Genomic DNA, 27,831 nt, shown 5'->3' with positions numbered 1-27,831 from the left:
ATTGGTATTAACATATGCTAGAGATTTGTTTAGTTCCATGACAATCAATAGTGGACAAGATGCATTATTCAAAGAAACTGTTGTTCAATTGTTCCATTTGTTGACAAATATAATAGACAAGACAATACAAGTACTTCAATGTAGGTTTTTTTAGAGTCGTGCACAGGCTATTTTTTTGTTTTTTGGCTTTGGTCATTCTTCCTTTAGTTTTAGAATCAATGAGTTTCTTGGGCATTCAAATTAAAAACAATGGTAACTTGCAAATGGTGTTTTTTGTAAGTTTCCTGGTGAAATTTCATTGTAAATGGGTGCATTTTCGGTAGAAACCGACACCCTTCTTGAGCTCCATGCATGTAGGATCATTATTTTTCGATCTTCATCCATGTGAACATTTTATAAACATATTTATCCTCTCATTTTTCTATGGGATAAGAGGGCATTGACATTGAAGCTTCTTGTTTTTTGAAGCCCTATCGATCAAGCATGTAAAAGTGAGCCTGAGTAACAGTGGTATCATCTTCTCACATTGTATTTGATAAGGGGGAATTGATGATCAACTACAAGTTTTGAAGAGCCTAAGCCATAAAATGAGTAATAGTGAAAGCCAAAGAGCCTCAAGCCTAAACCATAATCAATGTTTCATTCAAAGTCAAAGTTATGAGTGTGATTCAGTTTACGGTCATCTTCAAATTAATATTGGGAGCACTTCATCTAGCAGAAGACTTCAACTTCTAGCTATATTTGCAATTGTTCCAAGAGCTACAATAAGAATTCCAATGTTAGCCGTCATCCTTAAACCACCACCAGTTGAGGCCTCGAGTTCTCCCACCTTTTGGGTTTTTGGTCTTCCTTAAAAATCATCATTTTAAAGAGAATATTTAGCCAATTGTTACCATGCATTATTTTATTTTTGCATTTATCTCCCTTCTTGGACTCATATACACCCCTTCAGATTAAGGGGGCGGGGGGTGGTGGGGGCGGGGGGGATGTTGGACACATAATCCGCTAAGGGTTATAGTGTGGAAGGTGAACCATCATAGGGAGTCCAAGAGACCTTGGAAGATGAATCCAACACTCACATAATGTATTAATATGTAACATATTTATGAATAATAGAGAAATTCATGCTTATCTTTCCTATCTAGTTACACATTCCAACAATACTCATTCCCATGGCTTGATACATCCAGGAGGCAGTCCATAACAACTAATCCCACAAAAGCCACACGTAATTTTAGTAAAACTAGCTGCAAGCACAAATACACTTGAGCTAAAAAAACAAAACAAATGTATAGTCTAGAGCATATTATTTGAAGTTCCAATCACCCCATAGCCACTCACTGACGAGTACTACTTCCCAACAATGTTGATGCTCTTGTCATATTTGCCTCTATATTTATTAGCAAATGCAAACAACTATGGATGGAACAAGACAATTTAGAGTTCAATATATTTTTTGTATGTAAAGGACTAACTGTAGTAGGACTTAAATTATGGGAGTTAGCAGATTAGTGCATGTAAAGAACTTATTGCAACATGACAATTGCGAAGAGAGAATTTCATACAATACATAGAACCGAACTAGGAGACATCATTGATTTTGAAACATTTTTAGTATTCATTAGTTTATACCCCACATCAGTGGACTTCATACTTAGAATTAACTTTCATAAAGTAATCTATTCCCCACTTGATTTCCCAACAATTTATATCCTAGCTGACCTGCCACATCAACCCATTTCCCATACTCAATCACACTCCATGAAAATCTTGTGAATGTAAAAACCATTGGAAGACCAAATTTGACATCGTCTCCAGCATCATAGTAACACCCACTAGATCCACCTACATTTTCAGAATACAAACACCGACACACACAATGAAAATCTCATTAACATATCTCAAAATAACAAATGAAATATGAATTCTCCACTCCTCTCAACCCACAAAGCAAGCAACCCTAATCCTAAGTGCACATGATCATAAAGAGCACCATTACGATTTAGAGACACTGAAGAGCCTTGCAGGAAAAACATATAGAGCATTATTGTAATCTAAAAACACAAAAGCATTAGAGTTCAGACATCATTATGAGTGGCCATAAAAAAAACAACATTATAATGTAGAGACAACAAAGAAATGGGGTCTAGATCTGATTGTGATAGATATTAAAATGGTAAAATGGAGGCAGGGCGTATAGAGTATAGTCCATCAATGTTACATAGAGTTACAAATTATTTTTGATATCGATGCCCACCCATTAGTCGCTAGTACATTCCTTATAGAGTTGGCATTGGTAACCTACATTTGGACAATAGCCAATAGGTTGGAAGACTCATCCAATAATAGCATTCAACCATTTAGTGATTGCTAAATTTTAGAAGAGAATTAAAAGATCATGCCCAAATTGATGATCTGACGGGTACACCATGTGTCATGAATCAATGGAGAGATTATGTTTTATTTTATTTTATTTTATGGTTAATTTTTTTAAACAAATGTTACATCTAACCACCACATTTAATTAGTCAAATCAACATTTGTAGCTAATCAAAATATTTTTTTATTTTTTATTTTTGAAAATTCTGAAAAATATTTTTAAATTTCAAAAAAATAAATTTATTAAGAAAATCCATTTTATTTTTTAAACATTAAACCATTTTTTTGTTAGAAACTAAAATCCAAGCAATTAGATTTCTATACTCCAAAGACTAAAAATTCTATACTTTTATAACATTAAAATATTTAATAATTCTATTAATAAATTGAGATTTAATATTTATATTTATGAATTAATATTTATTAAGAACATAATTATAAAAAAATTATATAAATTAGGCATAGTCTAATTTATAGATGAAAAAAATATTTTTTTTCAAGTAAGATTGTAATTTTTTGTTTTTCAAAATATTATTTTGAATCCATAAATAAATTTGACACTTCGAAAAATTATTAAAACGCTCAACTTAAACTCAAATTTTTAAAAACCTCTGCCATAATTTAGTTAAAATTAACTAAAATTTCATCTCTAAATATTAAGCTAGAATTATGTAAAAAAAATTATTAACCTACCATTCTAAATTATGTAAAAAGAAATGACAAGATGCACCATTTATTTTTGTTGAAAAGTCAACCTCAACACTTGGTCACATTCAAATGTGTGTAATATATAATTTTCGTTAATTAAGATATGGCGGTCCCGATTTTTTTTATTATTATTTGAAATTGAGACATTCATTGATTACCTTCAAATTTTACCATAAACATATTTAATTTTAATACTGTTAGATTATTTTTCAATTTTAAAAATATAAGTTTTTCATATTAACAAGTATAATAGTACAAAGATAAATTTAATTTTTTCCTTATTTTTAATAAATTTAATAAAAAAATTATATAAAATAGTAATTTTATGGTTAGGAAACTTTTAATTTTAAGTAAATTGATTATAATTTCTCATTTTAGCAAGTAAATAGATAATTATATAAATTTATTTTTTTTATTTATATTTTTTTAATAAAAATGGTAGTTCAAAATTATATTTTCTATTACGAAAAGGATTTTTAATTCCAAATTTTTTAGTGAGAATTTTAAGAAAGGAAAACAAATAAAATATGGATTTTTTTTTTAATTATATTTTTTATTATTAAAAAAAAATTAATTCTAAAAATTTTTAGTGAAAATTTAAATAAATGAAAAAAAAATATAAATAATATTTTTTATTATTTATGTTAGATAGATATAAAAATTTTAAATAAAAGTTTCCGTGGTTAGTTCAAATAGTTTAGAGTTAGAATTAATTATTTTGAGACGAAGCTTCTTTAAGTTTGGATTCTATAAATTAGATAATTAAAACTTAAAATTTACAATTTTAAGAACGCTCTTGCAAAATTTTATAGAAATCAACTAAAAAATCGATATCAAAAAAATTAAAACATTTATTAGTTAAACTGTTTTAGCCAAATTTAAAATACCCAAATATGCGAAAGAAAATTAAATATTTGAAGTGATTCTTCTCATTCCTAATTTTGTAATGATATTTTCTAATTGTTTTGAGATTTGACTTGTTTTATTATTATTGAAATTTGAGATAAGAGTATAATTTTTAGTTATTTGATAAATAAATTCAACATCGCATTTGAATTGGATAATTAAAATCTTAGGCTTATGATTATAACAATTTTTTGTGATTATAAAACATTTCTAAGTAAAATAAAAGTTTACGGCTTGCTTTCGTAGCAATCAAGTCTTTTTATTAAAAAAATTAAAATTGAGTGTGAGAAACCGTTTATCTATTAAAATAGATTTAATTTGCAATTTGACCAACGAGAGTTCAGGTATAGAGATTCGCTGATCTACATCTGTTCACACGAGAAAAGAACCTGGAAGGCCTAATTAGCTGGCTATCCATCTATGATTCAATCCAGACATCAACGTATTACAATATCAACTCAAAATGCGGACACGTCAGCGTTATATGTTAATTAGTGCATGATAAACATCACACGATCCATTTTCTCTTTTAAAATGTCTTCTGACCATCTCTTCAGATAATCTCGAGTTGGGTCAAATGTCTGCCATATACGTTATCCATCGAACCTGCGCTTCTTCTGTAATCTGCCCATATATTAAACACTTACTTGCAACGCTATTTGTTCATTGACTTCAAACATGAACAATTCAATGCCTGAAAAAATGCCCTCCTTATTAGTTCAGAAATTCTGGGAATATTTTCCTATAAAAGGGCTCATGGATATGGATAGTTTGGTACGAATATGTTTACGGCCTTCTCCTGAATCTCAAATTCTCTGCATCGTCGTCTTCATTATTCTTCTTACATTGTGTATATATAGATAGAGATGTATACCACAATATCAATGGCGGCCTACAAGCAAGCAGCTGCTGCAAGGAACGAGAATAACCAGGAGACCGGGGTTCTATTCCCACCACCGGAAGGCCCTTACTCTGCTTACCTTGTCTTACAACAAGACGAAGATGGAGGCGAGGGGGAGGAACAGGGTGCCTGTTGTTGGGGATGCTGTAACTGCCTGCGAGAAATGCCGTTTTCCCAAGACAAATGCTGGAAAATATTTTACACTCACAACTACGGAACGGGTGTCTATGTCGAATGTGAAAAAGCATACTTTATTCCTGTTCTGGGTCAACCCCTCTCGTCCAATTGCTACTATGCTGTCCGAGCTGAAGGCAGGCACAAAGGGTGATGGTATTTGAATGAAGTTTTATGAAATCATGGTGTTCAACTCCGTTTTTCTCACAAACAGAGAAATCATTTGAAATCTGCCGTTGTTAAAGAATAATATCTCCAGTTTAGGTGCAGGTTAGTTGGTTTGTTTAGGGTTTACTATCAAATTACAGGTTTAAGTTTTTTAGGGAAGAGTTGAGGATGAAATTTATATCGAGGAAGAGTTGAGGATGGAAGTCATATGGGAAAATTAAACTTCGTTTAAGTTTTATGGGGAAGAGTTGAGGATGAAATTTATATTGGGGAAGAGTTGAGGATGGAAGTCATATGGGAAAATTAAACTTCGCAAAATACATCTAGACTGGAACACACACTCTTGATGATAAACAGCTTATTATGAATGGATCAGTTTCTTCCTTCTAATAAACTACTTAACCTCAGCCTAGTCAAAAAAAACACTCTTGATGATAAACAGCTTATTGTGAATGGATCAGTTTCTTCCTTCTAATAAACTACTTAACCTCAGCCTAGTCACAAAAATATATATATATATATATGTGTCTGGTTAGAGTTGGTTGTTCAAAGTTAATTTGAAAAATATATTTTTAAACCTGATTGATTAATTAAATATTTTAATAAATTGCTAAATATATTTAAAACAAAAAGAATTAACGTGAAAGCATGTTTTCAATTGGTTTCATTTCTATCTCTGCTACTTTGTAAATCTTTTAACAAGTTTAAGTACACAGAATGCCATATGAATCTGTAGTTTTCTTTAGGTAGTTTGGTAATTAATTATGATATATTTTTTTTTTAAACAAGGATGACTAATTAGCATTTTTATGTGTGAGCGCAGCATGGTGGAAACTTGCTCCACAGAGGAAGACATGATTAATTTCTGTTGCTGTAGATGTGTCAAAGGCATTCGTCCCAGACCTCCGGAACCCAACAATCGATATCAACAGATCCAGATAAGCCGAAAGAGAAGCGGGTTCACTTCAAATTGCGTAGCTTCTGATGGTTTCCCTCCACATCTTCTCCGCATGAAGGGTTGGTCAGCTGTGCCCAAAGCTTTGCGTGGTCAACATGGCAAACTTGCACATATTGGAGGCCAGAATGCTTCCTTGAGGGCTCAATTGCCCCCTTTCAATTTTTCAATCTCAGAGAAAAGATCACCCATTGTTACAGTTGGCGAATGGTATTGCCCCTTTATCTTCATCAAAGAGCTGGGAAACAGATTTGGGGATCCCAAAATTCAGCTGATGGAGACTCCCTTGTACAAGATGGAGCTAGAGAAGTTTTGGGAGGAGATTTACAGTACTGAAGTTGGTGCTGGAGGGGAAGATATAGTTGTGCAGAGTACAGTAAGGGTAGAAGAAGCATTGCTATTTGGAACACAGGCAGTCCAAGAAAGTAGGGATGATGATGGGAGTGTTTGGATTAAAGGACCACTGCAGGAAAAGGAAAAACTGAAAGGGGTGAGACTAAGCTGGCCCATTATTGCAAAAATGAGGGCAGATCAAGGTAGGGAACTATCAGAAGTAAAAGACAGAGATGTGAGGGTAAAAAAATCATTCAGTATCACAGGGATTGCAACAAAGTTTGTGTGTTATGTTGTAGTGGAGAGATATGTGCTGAAAAGAATGGATGGAAGTATTGTTTTGACTTATTCATTTAGAGATTGCGACCAAGTAGAAGGGAAGTGGGGATAAAAATGCATCAAAGTTGAGAAGTAATAACTGAAGAAATTATGTAGCTTTGTGTGTTTTGTCTATTCTTTGCTCACTATTCGATGTATCTTGCATTCATTTGACTTTACATGTACTGGAGTGTGGATTTTTCAAAAGGGCTGTGTGTCTTGACATTCTATAGCTGGTCCAATCAATATACAGAATGCAAACGGTTCCAATAGGAATTCTGTAGATTGAAGCTCACTTAAGGCTTCATGTGGGCCATTTTGTATTTTCTGCCCTACATCTTTGATATTTGGAATATTTAGTTTTGGAATTGAAATTTGTTTATCTATGTTTCAGGTTGAGTGAATAAAATGTCATCATAATGTAAAGGGACAAGAAAATATGTGAGGGTACTTTGATTTTAGAGTTGAAATATTTTGGAGAAATATGTGAGGGTAATTTTACTGTAGTCTATTTGAAATATTTTGAAAATTTTATAGAAATGAAGAAGGTAAAATAGCTAGCTTAATTGACTTTGTTCAGGTTTAGGGGATGCTTTGTGCTATTTCAAGAAAGTGTTTATGACACAGTTTAGGGAACTTACTAAATAAAAATGTTGTTTGTCAAAATTATGATGTGAAAATATTTTGTGTTGTTGAGCTAGAAGTTTTCAAGTATAAATATTTAAGTTTTACAAGTATAAATATTTAACATTGAACAAATATAATCTAATGTCAATGTTAGTGAGTAGGAGTAAATGTGTAACATTTAACATTTATATGTTGGATTAATTAAAAGTAATAAACAAACCTACCTCCATCTTAACCCCGAATCTATTAAGCGCCGAGAGGGATCGAATTTCTCAAGGTACAAACTTCTTTTTGAGTGAAAAACTTGAGGAAAGGTTTAGACCTCGAGAGATTCGATCCTTCTCAGCGCTTTATAGATCCGGGGTTGAGATGGATCTAGGTTGGCTTCAGTCATGTGCGACCATGGAAAATTTGTTGAACATAATCATTTTAAATATGCTAAATATGAATGGTCATTTTAATTATAAATTTATTCAATTCCCTCTATGTGTTGAGATGACGATTTTTAATAACTTGAATTATGAGAAATGTTGAAATTAAAATTTTAAATGCAAAGTGACAATGTAACAATGTTGAATGATAGAAAAGGGGAATAATAGGAATGTAGTAAATTAGAAATAGTCTTCATTGTGACCAATCTCAAACTATTTTCTTCTATTGTTCTTATTGTCACCCTTATCAATTTTGTCATATTTTTTTATATAGATCATATGAAAAGGGTGGTTGAAATTGTAGACCATTCAAATTTTTAAATCGAGCTATTGTAGTAAACCACAGACTTTGTCTCTATTTCTCTCCAATATTAATAATAGTTTTCTCCAAAGTCAATCATTGTGACTTATGGAATGTAAAATCCCAAGTAAGTTTCAATAGTATTTGTTTTATATTGTCTAGTTTGAATGAAAAGTGATTATCAATGTTGAATGATGGAAAAATGGGAATAGTAAGAATGTAGACAATTACAAACAATTTACATTTTCAAGAAGAAGGCATTTAAGGTAAGTAAACATTTTATTTAAGATGAAAATTCAAGACTTTTATTTATGGTTGAATTGTTGTAACACAGAAATCAATGCACACTATTAATCTATTTACTTTGAAATTATTACACCAAATCAAAAATCAACATGCACATTGAAATCAATGCAACTGGTGCAAGCATTAAAATCTGTTGGACACCTAATCCTCTATGGGTTGGTGTAGAATGTGAACAGCCATGAGAGTCCAAGAGACCTTAGGATGTGGAATCCAACGGTCACACCAATGTACTATAAATGTATATCATCGTCAAATAATAGTAGTACTCTCCTACTTATCTTTAATATTCTGTTGTTTCCATGTGTGCGTTTAACATGGTATCAGAGCGGGTGATCTCCTACCCTTCTCAAGTATGAGCCACTTGTTTATGTGAGCCTGTTTTTTCGTGGCCTTTCTATACATGTTAGTCTTGTACCTTTGTTCTAGATTGCCATCTTTGTCAAATCTCTGTTGTTGAATGAGTTGGTCGAGAGTTGAACATTATACCATACTGATGCAGGAGCATTCAACCCAAGAGAAAACCATTGAAATTAAGTAGACATAGGGGGTATTGTGTTTTAGGGAAATTAGTTTCCTAAGTCTCAAGTTAATGTAATATTTAGGTTTTTAAGTGATTTAATTAGATAATGTGAGATGTTTGTAAATGCTCTCAAATAAATGAGAACATGAGTGGACAATAATGACAAAAGAGTCTAAAGTCAATTAGGACCCTTAAAACAGTTTCATGATTCGAGGGACGAGAGAGAGTTTTTAGGAATTAATTGAAGTAGAAGTGGACAAAGAATTTAGGAGTCAGTTCAAAGGATTTAGGAGTCGAACCAGGATTAGTTCAACAGAAATTTTTGGCATAAAGGTAAGCTTACAGGAAAATCTCGAAAGAGAGGCCACAATAATGAAGAACAGGCCTGTGAGAGACAGAAAAGTATCAATTGTAATCAGTTGTTCATGTTTATATATATATAGAAGTTTATTCGGAAACTGTGTAAGTGTGTGAATGAATATTGAATGATTGAATTACATATTAATTGCGTATTCTGTAACAGAGGTTGCAGGCAGAGTTTTGTGGAAATATGCAAAGGAGATAATGATTAAGAGGAATCATAAGGGATCTTTGAATCCAGCTGGAGGATCAGAATATGCTTTTGAGAGGCAGCGATTTGAGTATTAGCGGAGTAAAGCTCAAAGGAACTTGAGTGGTGGAACCCTTGAAGAAACTTGAAGAACCCCAAACCATAAAGAAAACACTGAAGAGATAGTGTACATATGTAAAGAAAGGGGCGAGTGGAGAAGTTAAGTGTTAGTATACAACAACCAATGGATCTTATAGATCAACAGTCCAAATCATGTCGCATGAAGTAGCATTGTAATATCGCAATCGGCGAACTTTAACGAAGGAAGGCGGGCTTATAAACTTAAGTGGTATTCCGGGCGGCAATGAGGTGGTAAATGGTATTGAAGGTTAGCCTTCCGATTCCACTCACCATTCAACACGTAGCACAAAGGTGGTGAGAAGAAACCACTTTATCGGGCGGTTACAACCCTTACATGTTGTCAACCTGAAACAAATGTAAAGTGTTGGAACTACTAAGTGTAGATCAATGACAGAAGACCATCAAGTGACCTTTGGAACGAGGAAGGATCTCAACCATTGGATCGATCGCCAGATTAACGGTCAAGATTTAATCGGAGCTATTGGAACGAGGTTGGAACACCCCTTTTAACTATGGTGATAGCGATAGCGATTTAATCGCAACCGTTGGATGGGAAGCCAGATCTACGGTCTTGCTTTAATCAGAGATCGACGGAAAGGAGGAGCGCTTCGGGAATGGTTGGAAGTTGCGGACCCGATGGAGTTATATGGCACAATTAAATGGGTTTGAAGTCCGATATTGTGTTATCACATATCGAATGCAATGAGGCACATATGTAATGTGACCCCGGAAGAAGCGATATCCCAATTGCGATAAATTTAATCTCGGAAAGTGTGCAAAGGTTGTACAAGGTGGAAAGGTATGTTTTGGGAGTATTTCCTTTGTAAATGGGCTAAAAGGGAAAATAGCGTCGATGAGAGATTTATGTGTTAAAACCATATGTAACCAAAGTTAAGGAAGGTAAAGGCTATATATGCGGGTTTAAGGGTTAACGAAGGGTCTAGAAAGGTTGTGAAGAGTTTAAAAGTCCCGATAGGAGGTTTTAGTGGAGTGATTAAGTTCCGATTATAGAGGAAAAAGTGGATGAATGTTTAGACTTTGTTAAGTCTATGAACCATTCGAAGTGAGACTAAAAGAGACCTTAACCATGTATGGTTTTAAGATTTGACTCCTTTGAGAGTTAAATACCTGGGACAATGTATTTATGCATTTATATGCATACTGTGGGTATAAGTGGGGGTAACCCTAGCGTCACATACCTTGAATTCTGTTAACTGCCATAATACGCTTTGAGCGCTGCTCTTGACGCTAGGGCCTGAGTGTTGAGTGGTATTACCACTTACCACACTGCGTGCATATTCCACGCTACCCATACCTCTGCTCCCACTCTCTTGTTTAACAACTGTGGTTTTAATATATATAACTACCATGCTCATACTTAGCGTAAATTTTGGGAAAGCCATCAAGAAATGAATGGTTGTGAACGTTACTTTTGGTGACTTTGTCCTCTCAGCTCCCACACTTTTAGCCTGGGCGCTTAGCACTACCATCCCCACCTAATTAAAGGTTGTCAAAACTGCTTCTTTATCTATCTACTAGTGCTTTGTGCCAGTCTTCTCATATCGAATCTTTCTGCTTAGCAACAACTCCAGTGTATTTATTTCCAGTGCTTCCACGCAGTTTCACACCAAGGACCCTTTCCATCTTTGTAATGATTTGTTGAAAGGTGCCCTGAGTGGGATCTGGAACATTGGGATAAGTGTTAGAGCTGGCTGGAATCGCAGGAATAAAACGATATTGGACACCTGAGCAAAGACAGACATCGGCATCGATTTCCCATTTCAATAACTTGCCTCCGGGATGATGATCGCACCTACAATCGAGCTCAATAAACGCTAGGCGATTGTGCGCGCTAGTGACGTTTTGGTCCATATATTCTCTTATTTCATTGCTGCACAGAGAAACACTCCTTCACTCAGCATTATTTGTGTCATTTCTGTCTTGGCATTCTGTTTGTGCTCAGTCGTTTCACCTAGCCGTTTCTCTGTAATAATCTGCTTAAAACTGCACAGTCAACTTGAGATGTTCCAGTAATCATGTTCTTGATAAAATTACGATGGTCAGGGGCATCAATCAAAGTGCAGTAGTATTTAGTTGTCTCAAACTTCCATAGTGCAATACCAATTGTGATACCACGTTCACATTCAACCTTGAGTTTGTAAAAAACCCAAGCATACTTGAATGACCTCTTGTTCGTCTCAACAACTTCTTTCTCAAAGTGTTCAATCGCACGCTTGTCAATTCCCATGATGAACTAAATTCGCCTTCAAAGCATTCAATCACACGCGATATGGGTTTTATCCTTTCCCATGATGAACTAAATTCTCTTATAAAAATGGCTGCCTGAGTCTGGAGAATCAGAAGCACCATATGCCAAAGGATCATGAGTAGTCCAATAACATGGTTTCACGCAAGGCTGGGTGTTCCACCAACAATGGCTTTGATATCAATCTTTTGTCCTCTTCATCTTGTGCGAGTCTATCTGCTCTGCGTGGAGAGCAGATAGACTCACACAAGATGAAGAGGACAAAAGATTGATATCAAAGCCATTGTTGGTGGAACACCCAGCCTTGCGTGAAACCAAGTTATTGGACTACTCATGATCCTTTGGCATATTTATCTATTAACTGATTTAGGTATCACATCGTAATCGCTCTTAGACGCCGAAAGGAAGTGCTCATCAAGTTCCGCTAAGACCTCATAATTGCTCTCATAATGTTGGACAGAGATGTTCGTCAAGTAACTTTATGATTTGCTTCAATCGAGCCAGAGGAAATGCTGGCGCATTTGCATTTGAATTTTCATTGCCCTCCTCTGTGGCCTCTTCATCTTCGTTCTCCTTCTGGGTATCACCATTTTGTTGGGAATCTACTCTGACTAAATGAGATTCTTGCTCTTGTTGTTGTTGTAACTGCTTATCCTCTTTTGAGGGCTCCAGTTGAGGATGAGGTTGATTGTATTCTGCCTTCTGTGCATCTGTGAGGGATTTCCATAGCTGAGAGAGAGCTTTTGTTGCGGGGATGTTAGGGTGCGATTACTTGACCTTTTTCTGTTGAGGTTGCAAAAATTGAAGTATGGCGATATCTTCTTAGCCTTGTCTTCTTCACTATTTTCCTTGCGCTTCTTGGTGGATCCAGCCATGGTATACATCCACGAAATTATTCTTAGTCCATAAAAGAGTCTGTGCGTGATTCACATCTTGTTGTTGCTCAGTGACATATTGTAAAACAACTACTCAGTCAACTTGCAAGCCTACTCTTACATGCAATACATTTAAGAGTTCGGCACAATCCAGAAGCAAAAAGAAAAGGTTGATTGTTGAAGCTTTATTCCAACATTGTTTTTTGAGTGATTTTGAAGATAACTGCAAACAAGTTGGATGGTAGTTTGGTCCTTTTTAAGGGACATTGCTACATACTTTGACAATCTAGAGACTATTATCCAAACCACTCTATTAATTTCTATTTTTCTAGCTTACCAAAAAAGAAGAGCTACTTCAATACTCTTTTTTTGTAAGTAAAAATGGCTCTAATTGGTGATGTATTAGGTTTATTAAATATCTTGATACATTACACTATAGATGAGATGGTAAACATCACCAAGGACAATCTTTTCGACATTAAAATATGTCTGCAAAATGCACAATACAAGATTGAATTTTTGCAGCTTGAATCTCAGCTACAACAAGCAGAATTACAATAATGGAGTCATCATTCTGAACTTGCTTCTGTTCAGAACAATGAAAAGGACTCCCATAAACAACAAGTCAATAATTCAGATTCAATGACTAATGCAACAACAGATTTGCATGCAAAAGCAGGAATTCAACCTGCACTTCCCAAGTTGGTCATCAAACCTTGGGAAGAGCTTGTCCACAACAAGCACAGAACTGGTCTTGGATATGGCAAGGACATGTCCTTTCACATTCCAGACTACTCAAAGCCCATTCAGTTTCAGAGTGTTGGATTCCTTCATGATAGTTCACCTCCAACTGTTCCAGATTCTGCCCCTCTTCCATAGCAACAGATTGTGAAATACCAACACTGTGACCGAGTTGGCCATATGAAAGATCACTATTTTGATCTTGATCCATGTAAGCACTATCATAAAACCAATCATTATTCAACAGATGCTTTAGAAACAAACCTCTTGCAAGAACAAAGATTCATCTTGGATGGATTGCTTCTTGGTAATTCAACAACCAAGAAGATATTCTAGTCATATGTCAAAACTTGCTCTAGAGTATTGAACAGTCTTGCAGTTGAGTTTTCTCCATCATCTCACCTTGTATCTGATGGGGGGGAAATTATGGTCATCTACAAGCTTCAAAGCCACATCAAGCGAGCCTGAGCCACAACTTGCCATACCAGATTCAGAGTTGTAGCTAGAGACAAAGATGCCCCTGAGCATGCCATCAGTTGGTGATACCTCTTCAAATAATTGGGGACACTTCCTCTAGCAGAATATTTTAGCTTCTTGCAAGTTTTGGAAGAGTTCCAGGAATTGCATTAAGCATTCCAGAGTTGTTAGTAATGCTTAAACCATCACAGGTTGAGATCTCCCCTTTCAGGTTGAGGTTATCCCTTTTATGCGGGGTGAGACCTCCCTTTCACGATTGAAGGTTTCCCTCTTCAAAACATCAGGAGCACTTCCTCTAGCAGAAGACCTGACCTTCATGTTGGACATGGAAGAGTTCCGGGAACTGCACTAAGCATTCTAGTGTTGGTGGTCATCCTTAAACCACCTCCCTTTATAACAACATTTCAGAGAGCACATTCAGCCTAGTGCTGCCATGAATTTTTTCACATTTTGTTTTACAGCTCTCTTCTTGGACTCATACATAACCCTTCGGATTAGGGGGGGAATGTTGGACACCTAATCCTCTATGGGTTGGTGTAGAATGTGAACAACCATGAGAGTCCAAGAGACCTTGGGATGTGGAACCCAACGGTCACACGAATGTACTATAAATGTATATCATTGTCAAATAATAGTGGTACTCTCCTGCTTATATTTAATATTCTGTTGCTGCCATGTGTGTGTTTAACAAAATTGAAATAGAAATCAACTCTACTATAATGAAATGAACGCATCTAAGGAAATCAATCAAATAGGAATAGAAAAATTAGAGGAAATTTTAGCCTAAAAGTGCCCATGAAATTTTCACGTAATTTCCATGTCATAATATGGAAACCAATCAAAATCCTTTAAATTTAAAAATAGGTACATGTCCTTTAAATTGTTTGATTTGGGTATCCGTTAAATATTTTATTATTAATTTAGGTACATGTGAAATATTTTATTATTAATTTGGATATTCATGAAATATTTTATTAATGTTATTTACCTACCTATTGTAGCGGCTACAACCACCCTCCATTTTGTTTCCTTCGCTTCATTTTGGAGCCTTCCTACTAAAATCCTAGCATCTTGTCTTACACTACCCAGGTACTTGAACTTCCATCAAGTTTTATCTTTTACTTTATAGCTTGTGTTTGCTTACTTGCTTTGCCGTCTAACCACAAGCTGGCTCCATGACTTGGTTGAAAACTGGTTCTAGCACTACTTTGATGATATGTGCAATCCCTGAGGGAAACCAACCTTGCTCTTATGAAATGCGCAGTGCAACCCAACAGTGACCTTGGCCTCCAGAATTGCAGAGAACCAACTGGAAGCTTGTCTTTAACTGGGAAATTGTGTAGAGAAGGCCAACCCAGCAACTGAGCAGTCAGTTCTAGAATTGCACAAAGCTAGCTGAAAACCTGCCTTCAGCTGGGAAATTGTGCAGATCCTGAGAGGTAGCCCAGATCCAATCAACCCATAAATTGATCAAAACCTACTATTCTCAGAAACTACTCAGTGCATGAACCAAAGAGTTTCCCATTCTATCCTAGAACTACACAATTTTTCCAGGTAGTGCAAGACAGTTTTCTCGAAAACCAAGAAGCTAAGAGGAAAAGCATCCCTAGGAAGTAGGGATCTATTATTATTGTCCTAAATGTGATACATTGCCATCTTTAAAAGTTTCTGCCAAGTGTCGTTTTTGTCTTTGATCTCAAGTATATACGTTGTCAACTCCATTTTGCTCAAATCTATGTAATGGACACCTCTAGCGCTCACTTATACATTCGATCATCAAGCTCTAGCTTCCTTAGGAGATTAAGGAGCCTTCAAAGAATTTTCATCGTTTTTCGGGGTGAGTTTTTCTTATATTTCCTTTTTCTTTCTTTTTTTCTGTCACTTTTGTTTGTTTAGCTTGTGAGAGTGTTGTTTCACTTGTTTTATTGAACGACCGCTGGCATTTTGACTTGCTTTAACTTGTATAAGTGTTGTTTCAAGTTATAGATTTCCTTTCTCAGGTGTCGCATCAGTTTTCCCGTTTTGCACCAATGGTCATCGTGCGACGACTCCCTTCACATGCCTCTTGTTCCTTCAGTTTGATCCATTGTTGCATTTGTTTTACATTCATACATCTAAACTTAGTCAGATATGCACACATCCTTACATCATCCTTCATATCCACTTGTTTTCACACTCCCCATGGATAGATCTGGGCTCCCCTTGCCCGTTTCTCACACGCCACTACATGCACTGCGCAATCTAGGAGCTCAAGGCCTCTAGCTTGGCTTTTGGAATTACATATAGCCTATCCTGGACTAGCTCCAAAATTTCACTGCACAATTCTAGGAGCCAGTCTCCAAGCTTGGTCACTGAGACTGCACAATATGCAGTCTCTCCAAGGCCCTAACCCAGACTGAACTACGCATTGTGCAATTCCAATCATCAAGCTTCCACGCTGACTACTGGGATTGTGTAGTGCGCAGTTCCCACAATTAGTCAGTCACCCCTATCAATCAAAATTATGCATTTCCTCTCATCAGATGCCTTGGTTGCTGCTTGATCATGTTGTGAAGTTAGATTTGTAAGAGATAATGTTTGCTTGCCATGAGTGTCTGTTATGTCCCATAGGTACCACACTTGTGAAGAACTTCTCTCGAGTAGTCATTGTACCATAGCGACAAAGAGAGTTGTTTCAAGAGTGACCACTGATAGCAGTATTGGGGAAGCAGTTAAGCAAGCACTAGTTTACTTGCCAGTATATGCATATGCCTAATTGTTTACAAAAAAGAAATCAACACTAACATGGCAGTAATACTAGCAGTAGTGGTAGAAGTCAGTAATCCATTACAAGATCAGGGAAAGAGGAAATTCCTGACATAATAAAGGGAGAAGAAAGTTGCAGAGCGAAATCACATTCAATCTTCATGTAGATAGCTTGACAATAGAAGCAAAAGGAACAAGAGGACACAGACAATGGAGCAGAGAAAGAGAGAAAAACAGAGCTTGTAGGTAGAAGAACTAAGACCACAACAAGCAGAACAAGAACCAAAGGAAGAATGGGAGCTGAGGAGGAAAGAACAAGAAAAGTAGCAAAAGTAGGCAGAATAACAAAGGCAAGGTGCAATGACAGAGCAGAAAGCACCATACAGGTTGATGAGCCAAAACAACCAGCAGGTGAGGAAGAGAGAGAACACATGCAGGTTACCTCAAAAAAGCTAAGCACAAGAACCAAGTTTGGTTAGTGGTCAATAGGTACAGGGAGCAGCTAAGGCAAGAGGCCACCAGGGATGACTTGGAGTTGAGCGTACCAAACATGTAGAAGCATACTAGTGGTCTTATCATGTTCTACACCATGTTGCACATGCTTCAGGATGAGATGGACACAGGTTCCAAGACCATATACCCAAAAGTTATGGAGAAAGAGTCCGCTATCAGGAATACACCATCAAGCAGTTTGGGGAAATCATAGCATAGTAGCAATCTTGGCATCAATACATGACTAAGAATCATCAAGTGGAGGTTGTCGAGTTGGTATTTCCCCAAAATTCGGGGTCATAATGTTGTGACTTATTAGGCTATCTCTAGCCTATTTTGTCTCACATGGGTACATGTGAAAAAGTTATATTAGTTGTAAATATGTTGTAAGCTAAATTCCAAGTGTCATTAGTGGAATGTGAACAATCACTATGTAATGTAAAGAGTTATAAAGAAGTTGAAGAGTCATGAGGGTAGTCAAATATTCACAAGGGGGAATGTCAAGGGTCACCCCACCCTTTGTTATAAATAGAACCTTATAACTCATAGAACATGCTTTTGGGAGCTAAACTTTTGGCTGGGCATTACTTAGAGAAGGCTTGGAGAGCATTGTGACGAGCCAGCTTGGCTTCTCCATAGTGTAGAGTGAGTACATCTCTTTGGAGGAGCAGGCGACATTGACTGTAATGTTCCATTATTGGAGCTAGTGGCTATCAATTGTGTATGTATGGACGGAACTTTCACTTAATAATATAACTGAGCCAACACGTTTTCATGCATATGTTGTTATTGTAGTTCGACTATTCTGGTTACTTTAGCAATGTATGTTATTTAACTTATGCATTTGTGTATGAACCATTTTGTATGTAATTGTCTGAATCTTGTTGAATATGTATTGTTGTATTAACTCGTCAGTTTGGATTGTGGACTATTCCGCTTCCAACCTATGATGTCATTCCACTCGTGTGTTCCTTTCAGGATGCATACTATTACATGCTTCTAAGGGACACACTTCCTTTTCCCCTCTGTGTGATAGAAACCCCCATGCATCTCACTTGACTCACTACAAGGTCACACACTTGCTTCTGACAAAGTTATCATACTTACCTCTTGTCGCTACTGTGGTCAAGGCATTATTTTACTACCCACTGTTGGGACTTCTACTCCAAACGGTCTTAGGTCTAATTGGGACTTCTTACCGGGGAGATCCCTTGACATGTTGGTAGGTCCAACACTGTCAAAATTACCTTACCCATATGAATTAGAATATCAAAAAAGTAATTAATGCAATGTAAATCTTGATATTAGTGAAAAATATAAATAAAAAATGAGGGCTCATCTGACATTAATAACCATGTGTAACACCCTCCTCCCACATATACCAAAGTAACCAACCAACCGAGGTAAACATGTGACAATAAGTTACTATGATATGATTCGACTCCTTATGTGTTAGTTAAGGAAGTGGAACCGGTGGAACACATCACATAGACCTTCCACATCAACAACAGAACTTCCAGGATCCATCCCAACCACTCAGGTAACCAGCCCCTGAGTCCAAGTGAAGTTTTAGTGCATCAAACCCCTTGACGCTCCCTTGATATAGAAAAGGGTGCGTATGGGAGGCTCCAGAAGCTCCCACAACAAGATCAAAGGAGATTTGGGGGACTTTTTCCCCAATGTTGTGACTGTGACTCTGGGTTTGTGCCACTTTTTCAGGCCCAGAGCCTAGGTCACTACCCAGAACTTAGTGACACCTTCATAAAAGAATTTACACAACATAACAATGAAACATTTTCAAAAACATTGACAACGAATAGATTGGATCCCTACTAGCCATGGCAGACATTTCGTCAAACATATCATAAATACGAAAGCTATAGGTCTTAAAAACAAAACTGAGCATAGGGGTCTCATACTTATCTCGAAATTTTTAAGAAGCATTGATGCCTCAACACATTAGCTACAGTTTCATCTATTAGGCCATAGATACATTGTTCATTCATTTACAAATAAAAACATGATATGACCAAACATCATGATAGTCATAAAACTCATTCATAACTAGGATATAAACATCAGAGATGCTAAGCATAGAAAAACAATATAAACCACATAACAATAAACATATTTACCTATCAATACCAAGGAGAAAAAGAGCTCTTGTTTATGATTGCATATGCTCACTAGGTATGGGACTTCCATGAACCACACGACCGTAGGCTAGGCTGAACCAAATATTTCTGCCAGCTAGTCACCCCCGTGCCATATTCCAACCATGAATGTGGGATATCATGAAACAAATCCATCAAAACTAAACCAAGGCTTCCAGAGGCCAAACCACCTCAACCCTCAACCAATGATTCAACCTCACAGTCAAACATCACTAACCACCACCATATCAATCTCTACCCAAGATGTCCAAGGCTCCAGCATGTTTGTTCCAAACCAACTTCTAAGACTAGTAACTGAACCCACAACTATCATCGAGCTTCTAGAGCATTTTTCCAACCAAGTCTTACATGACTAGTAACTCAACCCACAACTATTGTCGGGCTTGCAAAGCATTTTTCCTGTAACTCCCTCCTCCCACATCTACCCAAGAGACCGTCCAACTGGGGTAAACATGCGACGAGAGGCCACTATGATATGATTAAACCTCCTAAGTCACGTTAAAGAAGTGGAACTGGTAGGAACACACCATGCAAACATTCAACATCAGCTATAGGACCCTTAGGAACTAATCCAATACTTTAGACAACTTTCCCTCGAGTCCCACTAAACTTTTGGACAACTTAATCCTTAGTCGTTCTCATGTTATATGCATGACAACATCCAGAAACCCAAAGTCTCTCTCACAGGCTTGCCTGCCAGTGACTAAATTTTTCAATGCTATGCCAACAACCCTAGGATTTGAGCCACTTTTTCAGGCCATGAGCCTAGGTCACTACTCATAATTGAACCATCTCTTCAAAATAGTAAAATAACATGGAAATGATAGTATTAAATAAAATACTTGTTTAAGACCTTGACTGGACCCCTACTAGCCATGACAGACATTTCGTCAAACATATCACGAATATGTAATCTACAGGTGTAAAAAATATTTATGAGCATAGGGGTCTCATACTTATCTAAGAATCGCTAAGAACCATTTATGCCTCAACACATCAACTGCCATTCTATCCATTAGGTCATATATACATTGATCATGCAATTACAAGTAAAAGCATGATGAAATCCATACATGGATTTTGTCATAAAACACATACATAACCAATATAATAGCATAAAAAATACTCATGAAAGTACAACCATATAGACCACATATAATCCGTCAAAATGCTCATAGAAATACAAGGAGAAATAACCTTTAATTAAATATGAAAAAGCCAAACCCAGGATGGGACTTCCATGTTCCACCTGACCATAGAATGGCTAAGCCAAATCTCTCTTCAGCCATTCACCCCTGTGCCATATTCCAAGCATGAATGTGGAATCTCATAGAACACATCAATAAAAACTCATCTAGCACTTCGAGAGGCCATCCACCTCAATCCATCAAACAATGATTCCACCTCACGATTGGACATCACAAAACCATCAACGGATTGGTCTCCATCTAAGCCTTCCAGGGTTTCTAGAGCATTTGTTCCAACCAAGGCTTCCAGGACTAGTAACTCAACCCACAATTGTCGTCGGGCTTCTAGACTGTTTGTCTAACCAAGGCTTTCGGGACTAGTAACTCAACCCAACAAGGGCTTCCAGAGCATTTTTCCAACCAAGGCTTCCAAGACTAGTAACTCAACCCAAGATGTTACAGGGCTTCTGGAGCGTTTTTCCAACCAATTCTTCTAGAAACTAATAACTCAACCAAAGCTAAGGAAACCTAAGAACCAACCAAAAAAAAATAATGCAAATAAACCCACAATCACCATGGTTATCCAGGAAATGGCAAGGTTAGGAAATCCACTGTCAGTCCAAGTAATCCTCCATGCCAATGACATATCATGACCAAGAATCCACTTGCATACGCCATACATGCCAAAACAAGTGACGAAAACATACATGCAAATCAGTAACTGAAAGAAAATATGATGTAGTTGTTGATCTTGATGCCCTCTTGTGCTTTCCTGTTCTTCCTTTGCCTTCCTGCTCCAAGAATCCAAGTATGCCACACCCACCAATAGTGCTCCAAGAAAACTCTAAGTCTCTAAAAGAATAAGAGAGAGAAAGAGAGAATAATGAGAGAGCTCCAAAACTGAATTGACAAAAGGTTACCAATTGATCCTTAGAAGAATTTTTTTTATGAATGAGGCCTATATTTCCTTCATTTTCCATTATTTTCCTTTAATTTCCTCCTCACGTGCAACCTATGACCTTTCACCTCCCTTTTCTTGTAATTTCCATTATTTTCATAAATAACTATGCCAAAAATGCCATTTTTCCTTTCCAAAGCCTTATCCATTGCCTTTTCCAATTTCCTTAGCCATAAACAATCCCAAGTGATCCTAATCACTAAGATTTTTGCCAACATTAAGCTTGGAATAAGTGTCCCATCATCCATGGTTATTATTACCAGGGTTATTATAGAACCCTCCCCTTGGGGGAACACCGTCCTTAGTGTTCATCAACACCTATAACCACAAAGCTACTTTAAGAAAAATATAATACCAATGGAGCTTTATAGCTTAGCTCGATGCAGTATTTACAATGATCAACCTACTAAGAAGCAAACCAACATGAAAACATAACAACATAACATCATAATGAAATGACACCCATATCACTTATTGGAGCTTTATAACATAGATTATGGAGTTGTTTACATCCATATACATATGTACATAAACCAACATCATCAAAACATATACCACAACATATACCAAAGTCGCACCAAAACACCAAGCCAAAACTGCTTTGCCTTAACTGGAAAACAAGGAAGAATACATAGCCGACATCTGATCCGCCACCTCCCATGTAGCTTGATCGGGCCCAAATTTCTTCCATTACACTTTAACATACTCGACTGCTCGATTATGGAGCATGAGTGCCTTTTTCTGCAATATACACTGAGAATCCAACTAAAGTTTTCCATCTCATTCCACTTGCAATACAGACCAATCAATCACATGATCAACATCTTTAACATATTTCTTAAGAAATTATACATGGAAAACATCATGAAATTTCATTGTCGAAGGCAGTGCAATTTTATAGGCTACTGGCCCAATCCTCTCAACAATATTGAAGGGTCAAAAAAACTGTGGTGCCAACTTGGCACATGATACAATTTGCAAAGAGATCTTCTTTGATTTGATGCACAAGTACACATGTTCCCCAACCTAGAACTCCTCGAACAAACTATTCCTATCTGCATAAATATTCTGCCTATCCTGTGTTGCCTTTAGATTCTTCTTGATCACTTGTATTTCCTATTCCATGTCTGCCAAAATATATGGTCCAATCAATACCCTGTTAACCGGATCACTCCAACAGATGGGAGTATTACAACTTCGTCCATACAATGCCTCAAAAGGACTCATTCTCAAAGGTTCCTGATACCCATTGTTGTATGTGAACTCTATCAATGGAAGGTACTCTTCTCACTTTCACTGTTGATGCATCACATACATCCTCAACATGTCCTCCAATATCCTATTGACCCTCTCTGTTTGTCCATCTGTCTGTGGATGATAAGTTGTACTCGAGGCCAACTCTGTGCCCAAACCTGCAAATAACTCCTTCCATATCTTGGAAGTGAACTTCACATCCGTGTCTAAAACAATCTTCTTCAGAACACCATGCAATCTGGCCACATCTCAGATGAATACCTATGCTAAATCACTGGCTGAAAATGTAGACTTCACCGGAATGAAATTTTCAACCTTTGTCAACTTGTCCACAACAACCATGATGGAATCATGTTGTCTCACTATCTTCGACAACCCTATAATGAAGTCCATGGAAATGAATTCCCATTTCCACGTTGGGATCACAATCAATTGTAGCAGTCCACCTGGATGCTTACATTCTTCCTTCACACGCTGAAAAGCAAATCACCTAGCCATGAAATCTGCTACATCCCTCTTCATATTCGACCAATAGTAAAATCTCTTCAGTGATGTCAGTGTCATCTGATAACATGGGTGACCTGAATAAGGTTTCACATGAAACTACCTCAAGATCATCTTGTTGAACTCACTGTTGTCTGGCACATATATCCTATGTATGAACCTAACCAATCCATATATCGTAAGGAAATAATCCACATCTTGTGTACCCAAACGTGTACCTGTACCTGTACTACTACTCAGGTGTAAGCTGTGCATAATATCCATATATCTGACATCCTATTGACCTTCCTGCAAGATACTATCCTATAGATTTTTCCCATAGGATCTCATCGTTGCTAAGTGATTTACCTGTATCCATCTGCTAAGAGAATCTACCACTCTGTTCTCTTTACCTTTGACATACTTGATCTCAAAATCAAAGTCATTGATCTTAGCCAACCATCGAGCCTACCTACCATTCAGATTCAATTGGCAAATAGATATCAAAACCACTGTGATCACTTATCAATGTGAACCTCCTGCCTAGAAGACAATGTCTCCACATCTTCAATGCATGTATAATTACTACCTGTTGGACACCTAATCCTCAATGGGTTAGTGTGGAAGCCGAATGGACAAAAGGAGTCCAAGAGACCTTGGGATGTGAAACCCAATGGTCACAACAATGTACTATAAATGTATATCAGTTGTTAATAAAAATTGTACTATCATGTTTTATCTTTCCTATTTGTTGTTGCCCATGTGTGTCTAACATGGTATCAAAGCTGGTTCGTTCATAACCTTCTTAATATTGTGTAAGCCGCTTGTTTTTGTGGCCTGTGTAAACCAACACTTCTATGTCTTAATGAAGCTTGTGGGTTTGTGATCATTTGTTAGGATAAATTCATATTGCTCATTGAGATTGAAGTCTGAGATCTTTTCCTCTGTAACTTTTCTGGCATTATGTGTCATTTACTGTTGTGCAATCATTCTCCTTTGTAACATATAGCTCGGCATTCAAATGCTACCTCTTTTGAAATGTATACCTTGACTTTGATGATCCGGACATCTAGCCTAAATTATCACCATCTGTACCTCACTTATGCCTCTACCGGTTCACTCTACTATTCTTAGCCGTCAGTTATGACATTTAGAACTAATCGTTCTCTTTGAATGGGTCAGAAATGGTTCACAACTCGGAAACGTCCTCTCTACATTCATATAACTGTCGGTTCTGCGATTCTGAGTGTAACGCACATTCCAGCTATCTGAAAATAGAGGCCTGGGTATTTTTAAAACCTGTCAACTCTGCAGAACCTGCTTGCCATTAATTTCTCTGTTGATCCTGTCAGTTATAGACATAACATTTTTCACTGGCCTGTTCCCTTCTGCTACGCTGCTCCTGTAGCTACTCCACCTGCATACAAAACGCTGCTCTCTGCAATGCTCCTTCGACTGGTACGCTGCCACCCATACCAATCGATTTCCTACAGGCATAACGCCCTCAATCGACGACCAGAACTTGAGTCTAGCACCTGAGATCACTCAGCCATCCTTAGCTGTATCTCACATTCAAGATCCTTAACAGCAAGATAGAATTCGGGTTTTCAAACCTTAGTTCCTGCACTATGTCCCTGTACCCCTTCAGCGGGTGGCCATCCCGGCAATATTCATTCTCCAACTTAGAAACAATCGAACAATGTACTTGGGCAACGATGTGTTTGATGCGGTGCCATGAAGCGTGTTGAAGGCCTGCAATAAGCACTTTGTAATGGGCTGCCTCGCTGGATATGGTGAAGTAGCCAAGCCAAGCGATGTACTTCTCTATAACATGTCCATCCTACCCGTCTTTGATAACAAAATCGACGCTTGCAATTCTGAGGAGGGGTCTGCAAGATCCTGAGTAGAAGAGAAAGGCAATCCTGCGGCGATTCACGTTCTCATTCAACAGAACCCCTCCTCTTGTTGCCATCATCGTGTTAATCACATAGACCTGCAACCGCGGCGATGAAACCTACGAAAGTGAAGTTAATGTTAGAACAGACGTTGCTTCGGTGTTTACTAGTTCTAAGATTTTCGGTGGAGAGTATTAGCGTATGGAGTGATTAGAGCGAAGAACACAGTGTTTGCAGCGGAGTTTTCGATTCACTGCTTAGTTCTGGCTTCAAAGGCTTCGGTGGTACTGCTATGCATTGACTGTATTCAGATGTTGATGGCGTTTGGTCAGTCCCTTTATTTAATTGCCGAAATCCATTAATATCATGCACGTTGAAGTTTTTGCTGGTCGATGGAATGGTGTCTGATGAATGCATATGTACACTGATTTTTTGAAAAGCCTGGTGTAGAATTTGCAGTCTTGAAAAAATGCGTTGAAGCTCCGATAACCACTTCTGAAATTCTGCGTGGAGGTCGTTGAATAGATTTGAAGGGCTGCTCTATTTTGAAATCCGTGAGTTGGTTGATGATTAAATGACATACAGTGAAGTTGATACATTCTTCTTTTCAGTATATGCTCTTTGATGTCTTATGCTGGTTTTCGTTGAGTCTTTGATAAGTCGTTGAATGATGCGTTCATATGGTGAATTGAATGTTGTTTAGTGCATTGTTGGAGGCATATATTTTGCATGTGCGTTGGAATAGTAAGTGCGCCCATATGAGCTATGTTCCTCTGAAGGATATTGTTTATTTTTATATATGTGGTATATATTGTATACACCTGAGTTAATTAATTTTCAAGGCCGATACATGTTTTATGGTGAGCATAAAAAAAAAATGGCTAGTATCTTCTGTGTTGTTTCCAGTGAGTAAATTACTCCCAGTGACTGATGTAATGTGCTCAGCAGTGATTTAATTTAATGGTGAAATCATTGAATATATCATATTGCTAATTGAGAAGTTTCTGGAGGCATTATACTCTCACTGTGCATCTCAATTTGGAGTAAAACTCAATAAATATATTTACAGCTGTCTAGACAAAGAGGAGCCTATTTCAAGAGGTTGAGTTGTTTGTAGCTTATCCAAAGAGGAAAAGTTGGTTTCAAAGCATCTTCAAATCAAGTGGTATCAGTTTGTGTTCGAGTTGTCCTTTGTGGGCAGATTTTATCACTGTCAAAGAGTCAAATCTCCTTAATAATTGGCTGCATATACATCTGAAGCAGGGTCGAGTATTCTCTAATCTCCTGGAGGTTTTCCTGAAACTGTGCATAGTTGGAAGGCTCTTGAAAGGTCATGGTAAAATGCTATGGTATATATGACCAGCACTGTACAGTTTGCTAAGTATTTGGACATGTAAGGAGGTCTATCACTGTTGTTTCAGCGTGCTAGAGACTCATTCCCATGCCTATGACCTGAGTAAGTGTTGGAGCAGCATTCTGGGTCTGAAAGTCCTTGCTGGAATTTACTCTCATTGCTTCTCTTCATTGCTAGAAAGTGGCAAGATCAGAGAATATTAATTTGTACCCCAGTCAAAGCATATGAGTATTCAAGTCCTGCCCATGACATGGTGTTATAATTATTGAAGTTTTGATAGTCATCATTTCTGATTTGAAAGTGAAGGAGTACTTGAAGGATCCAAGCAAGTTTGCAGTTGTTGTTGCCCCAGTTGTGGTATTAAAACTCATTATAGTCTCTGTCTACATATATATGCATTGATTCCTTGATTCATTTGCTGCACATTTACAAAGGATTTTTCTGTGTCTTTGTACTGTGAGTGGGTGTTACTTTTACTCATTGGGTCATAGTTGTGATCAGTTTTTTAAAAAAGGTGTAATTTTGACAATGGAAAATATGGCTCGAATTACTGAAATATTAGAGTTCTTAAAAACTCTGATACATTCCTCTAATCATGATACATTAAAAGTTAGCAAAGTTTCTCTCACAGACATTCAGGTCTGTCTACAAAATGCACAAGAGAAAATTGATTTTTTGTAGCTTGAAACTCAGCTACAGCAGGAAGAATTACAACACTGGAGTCATCATTCTGAACCTGTTTCTGTTCAGAAGATTGAAACAGACTCCCATAAACAACAAGACAATAATGTTACAGTTCATTCAGATTTAGTACCCCATAAAGCAACAGTTGTACATGCAGATGCAGAAATTCAGTCTGCGATTCCCAAGCCCATTATCAGACCTTGGGAACAGCTTGTCCACAACAAGCACAGAACTGGTCTTGGATATGACAAGGACTTGTCCTTTCATATTCCAGACTACGCCAAGCCCATTCAGTTTCAGAGTGATAGATTCATTCATGACAGTTCACCTGCTCCTCATGACAGTTCAGCTTCAGCTGTTCTAGATCCTGCCCCTCTTCCACAACAACAACAACAACAACATATTGTGAAATTCCAACACTGTGACCGAGTTGGCCATTTGAAAGATCACTATTTTGATCTTCATCCATGTAAGCACTGTCATAAAACCAGCCATTTTTCACACAGATGCTTTAGAAACAAACGTCCT

The 27,831-nt window shown here is 37.1% G+C and overlaps 1 protein-coding gene across 1 annotated transcript; it reads left to right on the top strand.

Annotated features, from left to right (window-relative positions):
• Positions 1-6,060: 6,060 nt before the first annotated feature.
• Positions 6,061-6,915, top strand: LOC149247847 (uncharacterized). Its single transcript, XM_089445981.1, has one exon. The coding sequence runs from the start codon at positions 6,061-6,063 to the stop codon at positions 6,913-6,915; it is 855 nt and encodes a 284-aa protein (XP_089302107.1).
• Positions 6,916-27,831: the final 20,916 nt, after the last annotated feature.

This window comes from Pinus tabuliformis, chromosome 7, assembly GCF_031772625.1.
Source record: "Pinus tabuliformis cultivar Carrire ecotype Pingquan chromosome 7, CPIR1, whole genome shotgun sequence".
NCBI lineage: Eukaryota > Viridiplantae > Streptophyta > Pinopsida > Pinales > Pinaceae > Pinus > Pinus tabuliformis.
This window is presented reverse-complemented; position numbering and strand designations above follow the sequence as displayed.

Excerpts from the sequence above, each read along its gene's own strand:
- LOC149247847 (XM_089445981.1), top strand. The coding sequence starts at position 6,061 with ATGGTGGAAACTTGCTCCACAGAGGAAGACATGATTAATTTCTGTTGC.